The sequence below is a fragment of the Alligator mississippiensis genome, chromosome 1 (assembly GCF_030867095.1).
Source record: "Alligator mississippiensis isolate rAllMis1 chromosome 1, rAllMis1, whole genome shotgun sequence".
NCBI lineage: Eukaryota > Metazoa > Chordata > Crocodylia > Alligatoridae > Alligator > Alligator mississippiensis.
In genome coordinates this window covers 149,082,818-149,096,763 of record NC_081824.1, presented here as the reverse complement: position 1 = coordinate 149,096,763, position 13,946 = coordinate 149,082,818, and the positions used below count along the sequence as shown (strand labels likewise).

The following is a 13,946-nucleotide window of genomic DNA, read 5'->3' as shown; positions in this document are numbered from 1 at the left end:
GCCCTATGAGGAGAGATTCTTCCTCAGGCTGAACAAGCCCAGTTCCCAGAGAAGGCTGAGAGGTGTCTCGATAGCTGCCTGCCTATAAGTATGTCAGGAGTAGTTACATAGTTAGTATGGTCGGAAGGGACCTGAGCAGATCATCAAGTTCGATCCCCTGCCATAGCAGGAAAAAGTACTGGGGTCAAATGACCCCAGCAAGGTGTTCGTCTAACCTCCTCTTAAAGACCCCCAGGGTAGGAGCCAGCACCACTTCTCTTGGAAGCTGGTTCCAGATCCTAGCCACCCTGACTGTGAAGTAGTGCCTACTGATGTCTAGTCTGAATCTATCCTCTGCCAGCTTGTGACCGTTATTTCTAGTCACTCCTGGTAGCGCTCGGGGGAACAGGGACTCCCCCAATGCCTGCTGGTCCCCTCTGACTAGTTTGTAGATGGCCACTAGATCCCCCCTCAGCCTTCTCTTGTGGAGACTGAACAGGTTCAGGTCCCTCAGCCGCTCCTCATAGGGCCTGCCCTGCTGACCTCTGATCATGCAAGTGGCTCTCCTCTGGACCCTCTCAATGCTGTCCACACCCCTCCTGAAGTGCGGCGCCCAAAACCGGACGCAGTACTCCAACTGCGGCCTGACCAGTGCCGCATAGAGTGGGAGGATCACCTCCTTGGACGTGCTCCAGATGCATCTGTGGATGCATGACAAGGTGTGGTTGGCCTTCCTGACCGCATCCCCACACTGTTGGCCCATGTTCATTTTGGCATCAATAAGGATTCCAAGATCCTTTTCTGCCTCTGCACTGACGAGAAGGGAGTTCCCCAGCCTGTAGGTATGCTGCTGGTTCTTCCTCCCCAGGTACAGCACCTTGCACTTGTCAGTGTTGAAACCCATCCTGTTCTCAGCTGCCCACCCCTGTAACCTGTCTACGTCCAATGGCAGCCTATTCCTCCCTTTTAGTGTGCCCACATCCCCATCTTAGTGTCGTCAGCAAATTTGAATAGGGTGCTTTTTACCCCCTTGTCCAAGTCACTGATGAAGATGTTGAACAGTACTAGGAGAGTAACTATTCAGGAGGGCACTGTAAGGAAGGATGACGACCAATGGGCATAAGCTAATAGAGGGTAAATTCAGGTTGGATACAAGGAAACATTCTTCTCTATAAAGGTCACTAGAATCTGGAACATACTCCCAGCAGAGGTGGTGCAGTCACCCTCCTTGGAGGTGTACAAGACTGGAGACTGGACAGGCACCTTGTCAAGCTCATGTGAGCCCAATAACTTCCTGCCTACGGCAAGGGACTGGACTTGATGATCTGACTGGTCCCTTCTGGTTCTGTTTCTATGATTAACTTCATGCAACACAGTCAAGGCCTGATACTGATATTACAATAGCATGGGCTGGATCAAAAATGAACAAAGCTGTTTCGGGTGTTTTCCCTGTTTTGCCACAAGGTCAAGTTCAAAAAATATATTATCCCTCAAGAGAAGAGAGATTATTAACTACTACATATGGAGCAGAAAAGTAGAAATGCAAAAGATTGTTGCATTTCCCCCCGTAGTTTACGAACCTTGCTGTGCTTGGATTCTAAAAGAATGAGCAGGCACTTGACTGATTCTTGCTCAGTCTTGTATATTGTTTCATATTAATTACCAGCCAAAGAGAGAAACTAGCTAGCGTGTCTCTGAGAACCGATTACCAAATAAAGCCACAGCCAACCATATATCCAATGGAGTTCAAAGCCACTAACACGTCTTTAGGGCTTGGAGGAAATGCAAAATATTCTTGTGTTGTAATTACATGAAACTGTCCAGTTATTTTAGTAGTAGCTGTATTCAATTAACAATTAAGAGCTATGATATTTCTTGGCTGAACCCAAGGCATGGAACTCACCTTTCCAATATTTGGCACAGCTGAAGTGAAAAGCACTGCTAAAGCAGTCCTATTTATAGGACTTCGTTTGGCTTTCTTAACTACTACACCTTAATGTACAGCTTAAAGGTTCTTTCTTAGCAATGAGGTGGAGTTAACCCTGAAAAAATTAACATTTAGAAATTATGGAGTTCTGTCACTTCTACATTCTTCATGAAACAATTCTTTCCACTTACTAATAAACTTGGTATCCTAGAAAATTAGGGTTGGAAGGGACCTCAGGAGGTCATCTAGTCCAAACCCTTGTTCAAAGCAGAACCATCCTAACCATATCATCCCAGCCAAGCCTTTGTCTAGCCAGTTCTTAAAAATTTCCAAGGATGGAGTTTTCATCATCTCTCTGGGTAACCTGTTCTAATGCTTTACTAATTCCCTGGTGGGAAAGTTTTTCTTAATATGCAACCTAAGTTTCCCTTGCTGCAACCTGAGACCGTTGCTTCTTGTTCTGTTATTTGTCACCACTAAGAACAGACTAACTCCATCCCTCTTTCTGACCACCCTTCACGTAGTGGAAGGCTGTTATTAAATCCCCTCAGTCCTCTCTTCTCCAGACTAAATAAGCCCAGTTCCCTCAGCCTCTTCAGAAGTCATATGCTCCAGCCCCCTCACCATTTTTGATGCCCTCTGCTGGACTCGCTCCAATTTATCCACATCCTTTCTATAGTGGGGAGCCCAAAACCGGCCACGGTACTTCAGATGTGGCCTCACCAGTGCCAAGTAGAGAGGAATAGTCACTTCCTTTGATCTGCTAGTAATGGTCCTACTCATGCAGCCCAGTATGCCAGTAGCCTTCTTCACAACAAGGGTATGCTGTTAGCTCATATTCAACTTTTTTGCAGGAGTTGCTGCTTAGCCAGTCAGTCCCAAGCCTGCACCGGTGCATGGGATTGTTCCATCCTAAGTGCAGGACTTTACACTTGTCCTTATTGAACTTCATGAGATTCCTTTTGGTCCAATCCTCCAATTTGTCTAGGTCTCTCCGAATCCTAGCCCTACCCTCCAGTGTGTCTACTAGTCCTCGCAACTTGGTACCCACAAACTTATTTAGGGTACACTCCATTCCATCTTTTAGATTGCTGATGAAGATACTGAACAAAACCGGCCCCAGGACCGACCCCAGGGCACTCCCCTTGATACTGGCTGCTAACTAGACATCAAGCCATTGATTACTGCCTTTTGAACCCAATGATCCAGCCAGTTTTCTATCCACCGTGTAGTCCATTCATCCAACCCAGACTTCCTCTGCTTGCTTGCATGAATGTTGTGGGAGACCACATCAAAAACCTTGCTAAAGTCAAGGTATATCAACATCCAACACTGTCCCAGCATCCACAGAGCCAGTCATCTAGACATAGAAGGCAATCAGGTTGGTCAGGCATAACTCACCCTTGCTGAATCCATGCTGACTGTTCCTAATCACCTTCTACTCCAAGTGTTTAGAAATGGATTCCTTGAGGACCTGCTCCATGATTTTTCTAGGGACTGAGATGAGCCTGACTGGTCTGCAGTTCTCCGGACCCTCCTTCTTCCCTTTGTTAAAGATGGGTACTATATTTGCCCTTTTCCAGTTGTCTAGGACCTTTTCCAATTGCCATAAGTTTTCAAAGATAATGGCCAGTGGCTCTGCAATCACATCTGCCAACTCCCTCAGCACTCTTACTTGCATTGCATCCAGGCCCACAGACTTGTACACGTACAGCTTTTCTAAATAGTCCCTAACCTGTTCTTACACCACTGTTGGCTGCTCACCTTCTCCCAAAACTGTGCAGCCAGGTGCAGTAGTCTGGGAGCTGACCTTGCCTGTGAAGATCGAGGTAAAAAAAGGCATCAAGTACTTCAGCCTTTTCCACATCATCTGTCACTAAGTTGTTTCCACCATTCAGTAAGGGACCCACACTTTCCCATATCTTCTGGTTGCTGACCTCAATTTGTTGCATTCTTGTCTTGATTCCCACCTACTAAGCCCAATATTTTATTTAATACAGATATGATACCTTTATTATGCTGTTCACGTTGACAACTATCTGGGCCCACTCAACTGATTCAATTGGTGTAGCCTTCAAGATTTGTTCTTCCTGTTCTAGTAAGCATTCAAAGACTGTGTTTATTTGGGATACCTAAAAAGAAAAAAAAAAACCTGCACTAAGCACAAATCTATCAATCAACAAATAGCAGCCACATGATTACTATAAATGAAAATATTATTAGGGTCTTAATTAATAGCCCACTAGCATAGAATATACAAAACATTTAAACTGGATATTTTCATTATCTGTAATTTCGGACAATTTTTTCAGAAGAAAAACACAATCTCACATCTGGACATACACTAATCTGAGTTAAAGAAGAACACTATGTACTGTTGACTTCAGGACTGTCCAACTGTTGGACTTCTTCAACCTTCTTCTAAAACTTCTGGTAGTGAACTCCATCAGGGAGGCAATACTGGATTATGCAGACCACTGTTGTATTCAGGTAGCTCAATTTTTACTTCACCTCCCTCACCTCCTCCCCACTGATAATGTTATATTGACCTCCCTAGATGCGTCAGTCACTAGCTTTTCATACTCTGTATATAATTTATCTCAAACAAATCTATAGTTTTTCTTGTACACTGATATGATGAAAGATCAATGCAAAATGACATTGAACTTTGTAACTGAAATGTACCACAACTGAGGCTGTAAGCAGATGTTGTATTTCACCCAAAAGAAAGCCTTTTGTGCTGGGATCCTACAGAGGTTATCCTGCTTCAAGTACCTATGAGGTATACAAGCATGTTAGATAAAATGTGCTAACATTTCCTCCTCTGTCCTCTGTGAACTTCTAAGTTAAGTTACGGCTCATCTAGCTTAGGCTCATCTAGTTTAGCCCTCATACAGGCATTCAGTTTCTCCTGGGAGAACTGCTGCTATCCCAGGAGAAACCACAAATCTAAGGATGTTCAGGCTTTTTCCTCTCAGAGTAAAAATGACCACTCTAGGAGAAAAATAACCTGGTAACAACCAGCCTTCAAGTCACTCCCAGGGCAGAGTTAATGTCTGTAACATGACGTAGCTCTTCTCAGAAGAGAATTCAGTTCTCTAGCATCCCCCACCTCCCAAGGGAGGCAGTGTGTTGCTCGCTCCACTGCTCCAGCAGAGAGCACAACACGCCCCCCCTCTCATTTTCCCACATTGTGCTGCAGGGAAACACAAGCTGACCATTGGCAATCGGGGTCTACCCGCCAGGGCTGCCCTACGCATTACTGTCATCTGTTGCCAAGCAAACTAAGGGGCCCTACAGAGCAAGCTGAAACGTTAGCCCTTGGCTGCACAGTGTCAGCATTGCAAACTTTCCACTCTTTAGGGATTCGGCATTCAAATGTCTGTATATATGGTTCTGGCTAAGCTTTTCTACCAGGAAAACAAACCTGGGAGAATTCTCCTAGGCTATTTGAATGTGTATATGCAGCCTTAATTTCTGTTCATTCCAGGAACAAGCCTGTTAGGCTGTGCATTCTCCTTAGCCATCTACTGGCAGAGGAACAAGGCAGCTTGGAAGCATTACACATGTAATGGGCTTTGCGGCTGCTGTCTGCATGCGAGTCAAAAGCTGGGACAATAAAAACCACTTCGGATGAGGCATCTGTTTACAGCCAGAATGTTTGCCTCAAATTGTAACTGATAATCCAAAATGTTTACCTTACAACTGTAACTGATCACCTGGACTACAAACAAATGCCTTACATGAGGAGTCCCAACTGTCCTGGGTTTTGACTCAGATCAAAATACAAGTGGCAGAGGAATATATTTAGTCTGTTTTGATTACCAAGAAATCATTAATGTCCTTCAGGTCACCCATTACCATGATAATCCCAGCAAACAATTGTTTGGTAAGTGGGAAAATATGCTGGTCTTTTCAACCTTTCTGCAGCTGATCTATTCAAGATCATAATTCTAATTTAACTGTACAATGTCAGTCAAGATTTCACATTTTAGTTGCAAAATTAAGAAAAAAACACCATAAAAATCTTCTCTTGAAAGAGGAAATGTGGAAGGTTAAAATTTATTTCTGAAAGAGAAAAAATCTTTACGATACAGGGATTCATGAGGAAAAAAATGGGTCCCAGTTAATTAAGTGTACTTTGTCTTACCTCTCTGAAGAAAACATCAGCAGGAGTAAGACTCTGTGGAACGTCACAATCTCTTTTATTTAGAGCAATCAATATGGCAGCATTCACAAGATCTGGCAGCCTGGAGTGATGGTTCTTGAGAACAATGGCTGCTGCTAACTTTTCTGCATGTTCACAGAGCAACAGTCGAGTTGCTGTTGGCTTCCCTCTCACTGGAAAACTCCCCAGCTGTTCAAATAAGCCAACCTTTGAGGGAGGGAGAGAGAAAAAACAGTTTACAGAATGTATTATGTCTGTAACATTTTTGAACAAACAGCAATATTTGTGTCAATAGCATTTTAAGACTTTTACCTGATGAAGGAAGTCAATGAAGAAGGAATGGGCTTTTGTTTTATCCTCCAGCTGATGAAGGAGAATAAGGGACGTGTTGCTGAAACCAGCTGCTTCTGAAAGGGTACAGGTTAAGACAAAATCATTAGATAAAAGCTCTCTTTTAAAGATCTTGTTCTGAATTTTAAATCTTAAGTTTTGCAGCTTCTCTCTCTCTCCAATTATTACAGACAAGAACGTCCCTTTAACAAATAACGTATTACGTATCATCCAAACTAATACATAGGACATAACATTTTTTGGACACTTCAGACTATTTTGATTGTCTTAAGAATGAAAAAAATAAGCTATTTTTAATATAAACAAAAAAACCCATGAAAAATACAGAATTCAAATATCTGCCAGCCTCCTGATCACTGTCTTTTGAACCTGAAAGCTCTTTACAACAGAATCTTCCCTTTAATCTGTAGAGTGCCTAACACAATGGACCCCTTACTTTTATTGTGACCTTTGAACACTACCATAACATAACTCTTTTAAAAGAAAGAGTTCCTTATGAAGTTTGGAACTTTTAAAATCTTTTCACTTTTTACAATAGTGAATTTGCAGTGAAGGTGAGTATTTATTAGAAACTTGTTTAACACACTTATTAAAACCTAATCTACCTCCATCATACTGTACAAACTACAAACATTGTGAACATCCTGGTTTAGTAAAGTAGAAAGAAATTGGTCCTTCCCCTGAAGGAGAAATCTGGCCCCAGAGGTGGCTACGTAATGCTGTTTTAAATCTTACACACTTGTGCATCCTCACTTCTGCTGCATGGGATTGAGTCTCAGGGGCTTGATAACCTTTCTACACAAAGAAGTCAGGTCCTCTATGGAATCAGTGAATGCAGTAGAGGTTCTCAGGAATATCTGTGTGTTTGACAACCCACTGAGGCCCTACCATATGCCTGCAAACTTCCTCATAACTGTCACAACTTCTGACTGCACTCAATAATAGACTACCAAGATGTGAATCTCCAGAACAGCTGTATTTGCAGTTTCCCTTTTTGGTGAAATGAGCAAATTTGTACTTTTACTTCTAACGTTTTTCTTATTATTTTAATATATTTTTAATCTATCGATCAGTCTTTGCACTAACAGAAAAGTAGTGCAGAATACACTTCACGATAAAATGAATGAAGATTCAGAATACATTATAAATAAATATTTGCATTAGGGATTTCACAATGGCTAACAGGCTACCAGACAGAAAAGATAGCCCCAAAACTACATAATTTGTCCATATATGCTACCTATAAACTTCCATTCATGTCCTTGTTCAGCACTAGGCTTAGAGGTCTAGGGAGGACTCCTAATTCCTTTGAAATGATTGGTAGTTTCTGAGGAAGTATTATTTGGTTGAGAAGGTTACCCAAATTCCTCTAGTAAGAACTGAGAAGGCAAGACCTTTGTATAAAGCTCCTTCTTCCAAAACAGCTAGTATAACAATACAGAGATAAACAGCAGCACTAAAAAGAGATGACGAAGTTATTCAGGGTAGAGACTGACAGGTAAAATATAAAGTAGTCAATGGAAAGTTTTTTAATTCCCTTGAAATTCTACTTCAGAAAGCAGGGGTGGAAGTGAAGAGAGCGGAAGGCAGTGAATAAGTAGCATGGGGGTGCTGGTGATGACGTAGGCAGGGATGAGGAAGGAGAATCAAGAGGATAACTGGTAGGGAAAGATATATCAAACAACTTTCAGCAGAACTACGTAGATGTAAGCAACATACAGGCCTGCACTCCACGAAGTAAAGATGATTTGCTTTATCTTGGACTTTGCTACACAAAACCCCAAATAAAATTTATCCTCACCTTCAGGTACAGATTCAGCCCATCTTGGGTCAGAAGCAGGGTAGTCATCCACCAAGTCCACACTGATTTGAGTCACTGCTCTATCTAGTTCAGCATCAGGATCCAGGTCTGCATTGGGTGGGAAAAGCTCAACTACCATGCTTTGTGCACTGATTATATCTTTTCTGAAAGAAACAATGAATCCAGGATGTGAACTAAATGAAATCATAAAGTAGAGAAAAAAAATTAAAAGTTTTCTATAGTCTTTTTTGTGAAATTCTGTAGGTATCCACCATTATACCTGCCCATCTTTCATTTAATTATTTGAAAAGCTTCATACTACCCTGGCCAAGCAGGAAACGGCAGATGGATACAGTCACTTTCGTTTAAAAACCTTCAAGTTTAGCCGTGTGTGCTGAACGCTTCTCTAGTAGCCAAACTAGAAGTAGCATTCAGCACATACTTTCCCCCATTAACATGAGCATTTATGAGCTGAATGTTCCTTTTAGTTTTCCTTTTAGTTTGAAACCTACTATTCAATATGGAGTCCTGACTAGATTACATGCAGATGACTTACAAAACTAACAACAGGATAAAAAGCAATTATGCAAGAGCAGCAGAGATATGCAGTTGTTCTAGAACTCTGTACAGTCCTTTGATCAATTCTCTGGTGAGCTGGGGAAGCATCAAGCAGCACAAGAACATATATGCTATCTAGGATAAAAATCTGTTTGAAATGCTGCAATGAAAAGCAATCTATTGACTATAAATGGCACAACTTTAATTTACTACTTTAAAAATGTAAACAGATCAAACTTTCTGATCCAGAAAGATTAATCTGATTCATATATATATATATATATATATATAGTGTTTCTAATGTTAATTTCCAAACTATAACTCATCTTTATTGAAACTTTCAAAATTAAAATGCAATTTTCCTTAAGCCCTTTTTCTATATAATTCTAAGAGACTTACTCTAAGAGACTATTTTTTTTTACATATATACATACTCATTTAAACACAAACTCAAATCTACAGCTCTAAGTATATTTGCACTGATTACCAAGCAAATCTACTTTACTACCTTCATGTTTGGTTCACACCACTTTTTCTTTTATCTCCAACAGTTTTTGTCTTAAATTTAGATAACACACTTATCAAGGCAGGCACTGTTTCAAGAAGTGCTATGTATACTTATGGCACTCTTAGAAAAGAAAAAGACAGACCCAGAACATTTCAATTCATTCCATTTTTAATAACAGAATCCCTTAATGAAAAACAAACTTGTCCTCTACTTATAGCCTGACCCAGGGTGACCAACCTGTAGTACAGGTGCCACAAATGGCAGAGGCAGCCTGTGTGTGTGGCACACACAAGATCATGGTGGAAGCAGGCAGCCTAGTGACATGTAGGGCATGGAGCAAAAAGCAGAACCAAAGATCAAGTAGGGAGCACGGGGGTGAATCAGGAAAGGGAAGAGGATCAGAGTGGCACTTTGGAAGGGCAAAAGGCTTAATTTGTGGCATGCCTCCTAGAAAAGGTAGATCTACACTGAATTAGTCACTGGGTAACCTCTTATATGTGTTTTGTACCTGCAGTATTGTAGAAAAGCAGCTTTCAGTAACTTAGTCTTATCCTCTTGTGCTATAATTTCTGTTCTTGCAGTTGTATCAAATGCAGGACTCTGAAACATAAAAGTAAAAATTTCCACTGAGTGACAAACAGACAAAAGAAAAAACTCATTGTGAAATTACAATAATATCTCTAAAGTAATAATTTAGGAATTAAGATTCCAAGAGAAATGCCAACCACTAAATGGTTACGTTTTCTAAAGTAAAAAAAGCACAAATCATACATTACCATACAAGAAACATAATGCTTTGACTTCAATGCAGTTAGGAAATTAACAGTTTACTTAGTTTGCCCAGAAACTTATTCTCAGCTTCATTTTTGTGTAAAATGTGTCAACATGAGATAGGGTACAGTTTAGCACTAGGAGGCAACAGCATCAACAGAATTTTGAAGTAACAAAAACTTTACTCCTATGGCATGCTGGAGTATGTTCTCTGCCCACAAAGACTGGGGACAAAATAATTGATTCTGTTTAGCAGAAGTATAAATTGATCTAATCAAAGATGGATGCAACTCACCCTCTAAGTGCTAGCAGCAAATAATCAGACAGAATGAAGGAAACATAATAAGAACCAAGCCTTTCAGCATTAGCCTTCAAAGGAATTGATTCAACTCTCGTGTAATCTCTGCTTTCCCTCTAAATGCATTTTGGACAAAAATTCTAAACTTACTGTATGAACTTCTGTTTTGATACTGATAATATATATATATAAGGACTTAGAAATATACACTGTGTAAGTCAAATATAGATACTAAAAATGGTCTCTCTCTAGACAGGAGCTTGTTATGATAGAAGTGGATAATAATGTACACCGCTATTATGTGGCATTTTTCATCCATGAATCTCAAAAAGCTTCACAAATAAAGTCAAAATCATTATTCCCATTTACCAGATGAGTGGGCCAAGACACAAAAGCAGTATGCTGACATCATAAAATGCAGTCCCATGAAGACAGTGGAAGTTAACAAGCCAGGACCATGCAGATACCAAAGCCAGCTCTGCACACAATGACTATGGAACTTGATGCACAACAGCCACATTTGTGTAGCACATTCTAGTCTGAGAAATCTTGATTGCCAGCAGAGCTAGTGAGACCAGGCACAATGCCACACTGATGTGGCTATCCTCAACTAGTATGTGCAGAACTAGCTCAAATATTACTATATCAGCATTTGACAATCTTTTTGGCTTGCAAACCAAAATGACCCAGCTCAGGTCAGAAGTGGATGGGTTGGCAGGTGCTAGGATCAGGCGTCATTGCTGCTTCTCCCTGTGGTGGTAGGGAGAAAGCTCCTGCAGCTGAAGTCCCACATGGCCCATGAGTCATAAATCGCTGACTCCTGCTATATATGCAGCTGTCTTGTTCCATACAGACATATTCAAAAGGGCAATGTCACTTAGCAGGACAGTGCAAAAGCTAGGAAGAGACCCCACATCCTAGAAAGAGCATGCTGTTAAAATGAGTGGAGCCAGTTGACAATTAAAAAGAAATTATATATATAAAAATAAATTGTATCTACACCCCACCCCTTATAACCTCATAAGTATGGATATAAAAAATACGGAATTATTGAAAATCTGGCATTTTTTAAAACTATGCTCCATCAGGGAGTAGCGGCAGCCAGTTCCAGAGCAGCAGAAGGAGAAGCTTGCACGCAAGGGCTGCCGCTGCCGTCCACCACTCCAGGACCAGCCACCTGGCTCCAGCCCCCCGCCTCGGCTTCGGGACCAGCTACCATGCTGGTTTCAAAAATCGTGAATTTCCACATTTCTGGTAAGTGCGCGGTCCTGAGCATGCCAGATTTGAGGTTATACTGTGTATGTACACACACACACACACACACACACACAGAGTTAATATATTACATAATTAATATACTATATATTAATTGCACACATACACACATTAATTACTGTGTATTAAAATAAATATATTATAAATCTAAATAGAATATTTAATATATGAATGAATATATATTTCTCATTGTGAACATTTTCTTCTCCTTGGAAATTGTTTTAAAAAAAAATGTTTGGTTTTCAGTTAAATCTCTGCCAAAATAAATTTCCCCATGAATAAAAATGTGAAAATGAGTAAACTGATCGCAAATTTTCTGTTTTGCCCTAAGAGACTTTGAATTTTCAGACTAAATACCTCATTGTTTGGCCCCGCTACAGAAGACGATAGGGAATCCTCAAGGTCTTCAGGAAGCACGGAAGCATTTTCCCTAGAAAAGATAGTCACAAGCCCACTTTTTCTCGTGAAAAAGATGGGGAGTCCAGTACAGGAGCCTGCTCCTAAAATGCTATCTCCTAAGGGGAGATAAAACAAAACATTTAATAATCATACGATGTTGTATTTATTATCCAGGTCTTATTAGATATGTATTGTAGGACTATTACAATATACTCTCTAATTTTCATGTTTAGGCTCTCTCCTGTCAAATTAGTTACAATCCCACTTTTAGAGTCAAATCCCTTATTCTTTATGGACCAAATAAGAACAGATGCCTGCATATACATGATTGCTGACAAAAATTACTCCTTTTAATATACCTGCAAGTTAACCTTTATCCCTACGATGTCTGCTAGTTAGTTCTACAGATGGGGAAACTGCAACATAATAAAAGTAAGTAGGTGATGGTCATAAAAAAAGATCAATGGCAAAAACTGAGATTAGAACTCAGGATTTCTGGGCCCCTTAACCTTTTTTCATTCTTTCTGATCATGCTGGTCTCAATCTTTAATTTTGAGGAAATTGGATCAAATGAAGAAACTAAATGCTAAAACACACAGTTGAATCTAAAACACAGATGCGGAAACAAACAGCAAAGTTCTGTCAATAACATTTATTTATTGAGTACATACAATACTGGCTTCCAATTAAAATATTACCTGATGCACTGAATAGGATTTTTTCATGTGGAAAAGAAATTCTTCCAGTTCCAGTTGAGCAAGCAAAGACTTCATCTTCAGTATACATGTAGGCAGCATGGCTTAAGTAGTCTGGGACCACCAAACAGCACATCAGTTCTTCAGACTGAAAATGCCCCAGATGAATAATGCCATAAGAAATCAAATTACATTTTCTATATAGACAGCTTAAATTTTCCCTTTTTCTTACTTTGAACATGCATATCATTTGTGTATCAATGGAAGCACAAATTTTATTTCCAATTTTCCCTGAATATTCAATATCTGTTTTAGGCATCTATTAAAACTTAGTATTTTCACAAGAAAAGGTAGAAGACAACCAATCAACCAATTATTCCAACAGCTGTGTACTGTCCTCCCATTTTACAAACCCATCTAAAAACTGGCCCACAGAAAAAGTGCCAGCCATATAGGGCCAGTTAAGTTAAAAACTCCAAGAACAGATGGGACAATTCAGATGGTTCAGAGAAGGTAAGTGTCTCAGGTGGCCAGAAGGGAGACAGAAACAGAGTGCAGATCTCCATGAGTATGCACTCCCTTCTCATCTACTCAGTGGATTTTAGGGCTATATGAAGCTTTGGTAGCCAATTCAATTTGGAGGAGATGCGGCCCAATTCAAATCGGGAGACCAAGTAAAAGGTCTGAATCGATTCAAAGCATCCAAATCGATTTGGAAAAGCTTCAGAAAAGATTCAGCAGATTTGGAGATTTGGCCACAGACTAAACAGGCAACTGACGGCTGCCTCCAGCTGGTAAGTCTATTGAGGGAGCGGGGAGGAAAGGGGTGTGGGGAAGGGAGGGATTGGGGCTGGGAAAAGCTGCCCTGTGCTGTGCAGGAACGGCTCTGCCACAAGCTCCCAGAGCCCCTGATTCCCACTGCCAGAGCTGGTGAGTGTGGGGCTTTAAGTGCCAGAAGTAGGCTGGGGCTGGGCGGGGGCTGGGTAAGGCAGCCATGGGGGCTTCTCCTGCGGCTTCCCCCATCCCTAGGGAGAGGCAGACACAGCTGGAAAAGCCGCCCGGCTGTGCCTGCCTCACCCTGGCTGATCCAAATCCTCGAATCTCTCTGAACCAGCACCCAGTCTTCCATAGCTGATTCAGCTGAATCGATTCAGGACAGTGAATCAAATTCCACACTGTCAATTCAGGACAGTGAATTGAATCACTGTACTCCGAA

The 13,946-nt window shown here is 40.9% G+C and overlaps 1 protein-coding gene across 2 annotated transcripts in view; it reads right to left on the bottom strand.

The window, feature by feature from the left end:
* The window catches only part of NUP133 (nucleoporin 133), a 55,874-nt gene that overhangs the window by 25,285 nt on the left and 16,643 nt on the right, over positions 1-13,946 (bottom strand). For both annotated transcript variants that reach the window (XM_014596718.3, XM_059715375.1), the window contains exons 10-16: positions 12,734-12,878; positions 11,994-12,151; positions 9,801-9,892; positions 8,227-8,390; positions 6,387-6,481; positions 6,057-6,281; positions 3,916-4,038 (exon numbers count right to left, since the gene is read on the bottom strand). In XM_014596718.3, coding sequence (XP_014452204.1) covers positions 3,916-4,038; positions 6,057-6,281; positions 6,387-6,481; positions 8,227-8,390; positions 9,801-9,892; positions 11,994-12,151; positions 12,734-12,878 — 1,002 coding nt within the window. The remainder of the gene's footprint in view (positions 1-3,915; positions 4,039-6,056; positions 6,282-6,386; positions 6,482-8,226; positions 8,391-9,800; positions 9,893-11,993; positions 12,152-12,733; positions 12,879-13,946) is intronic.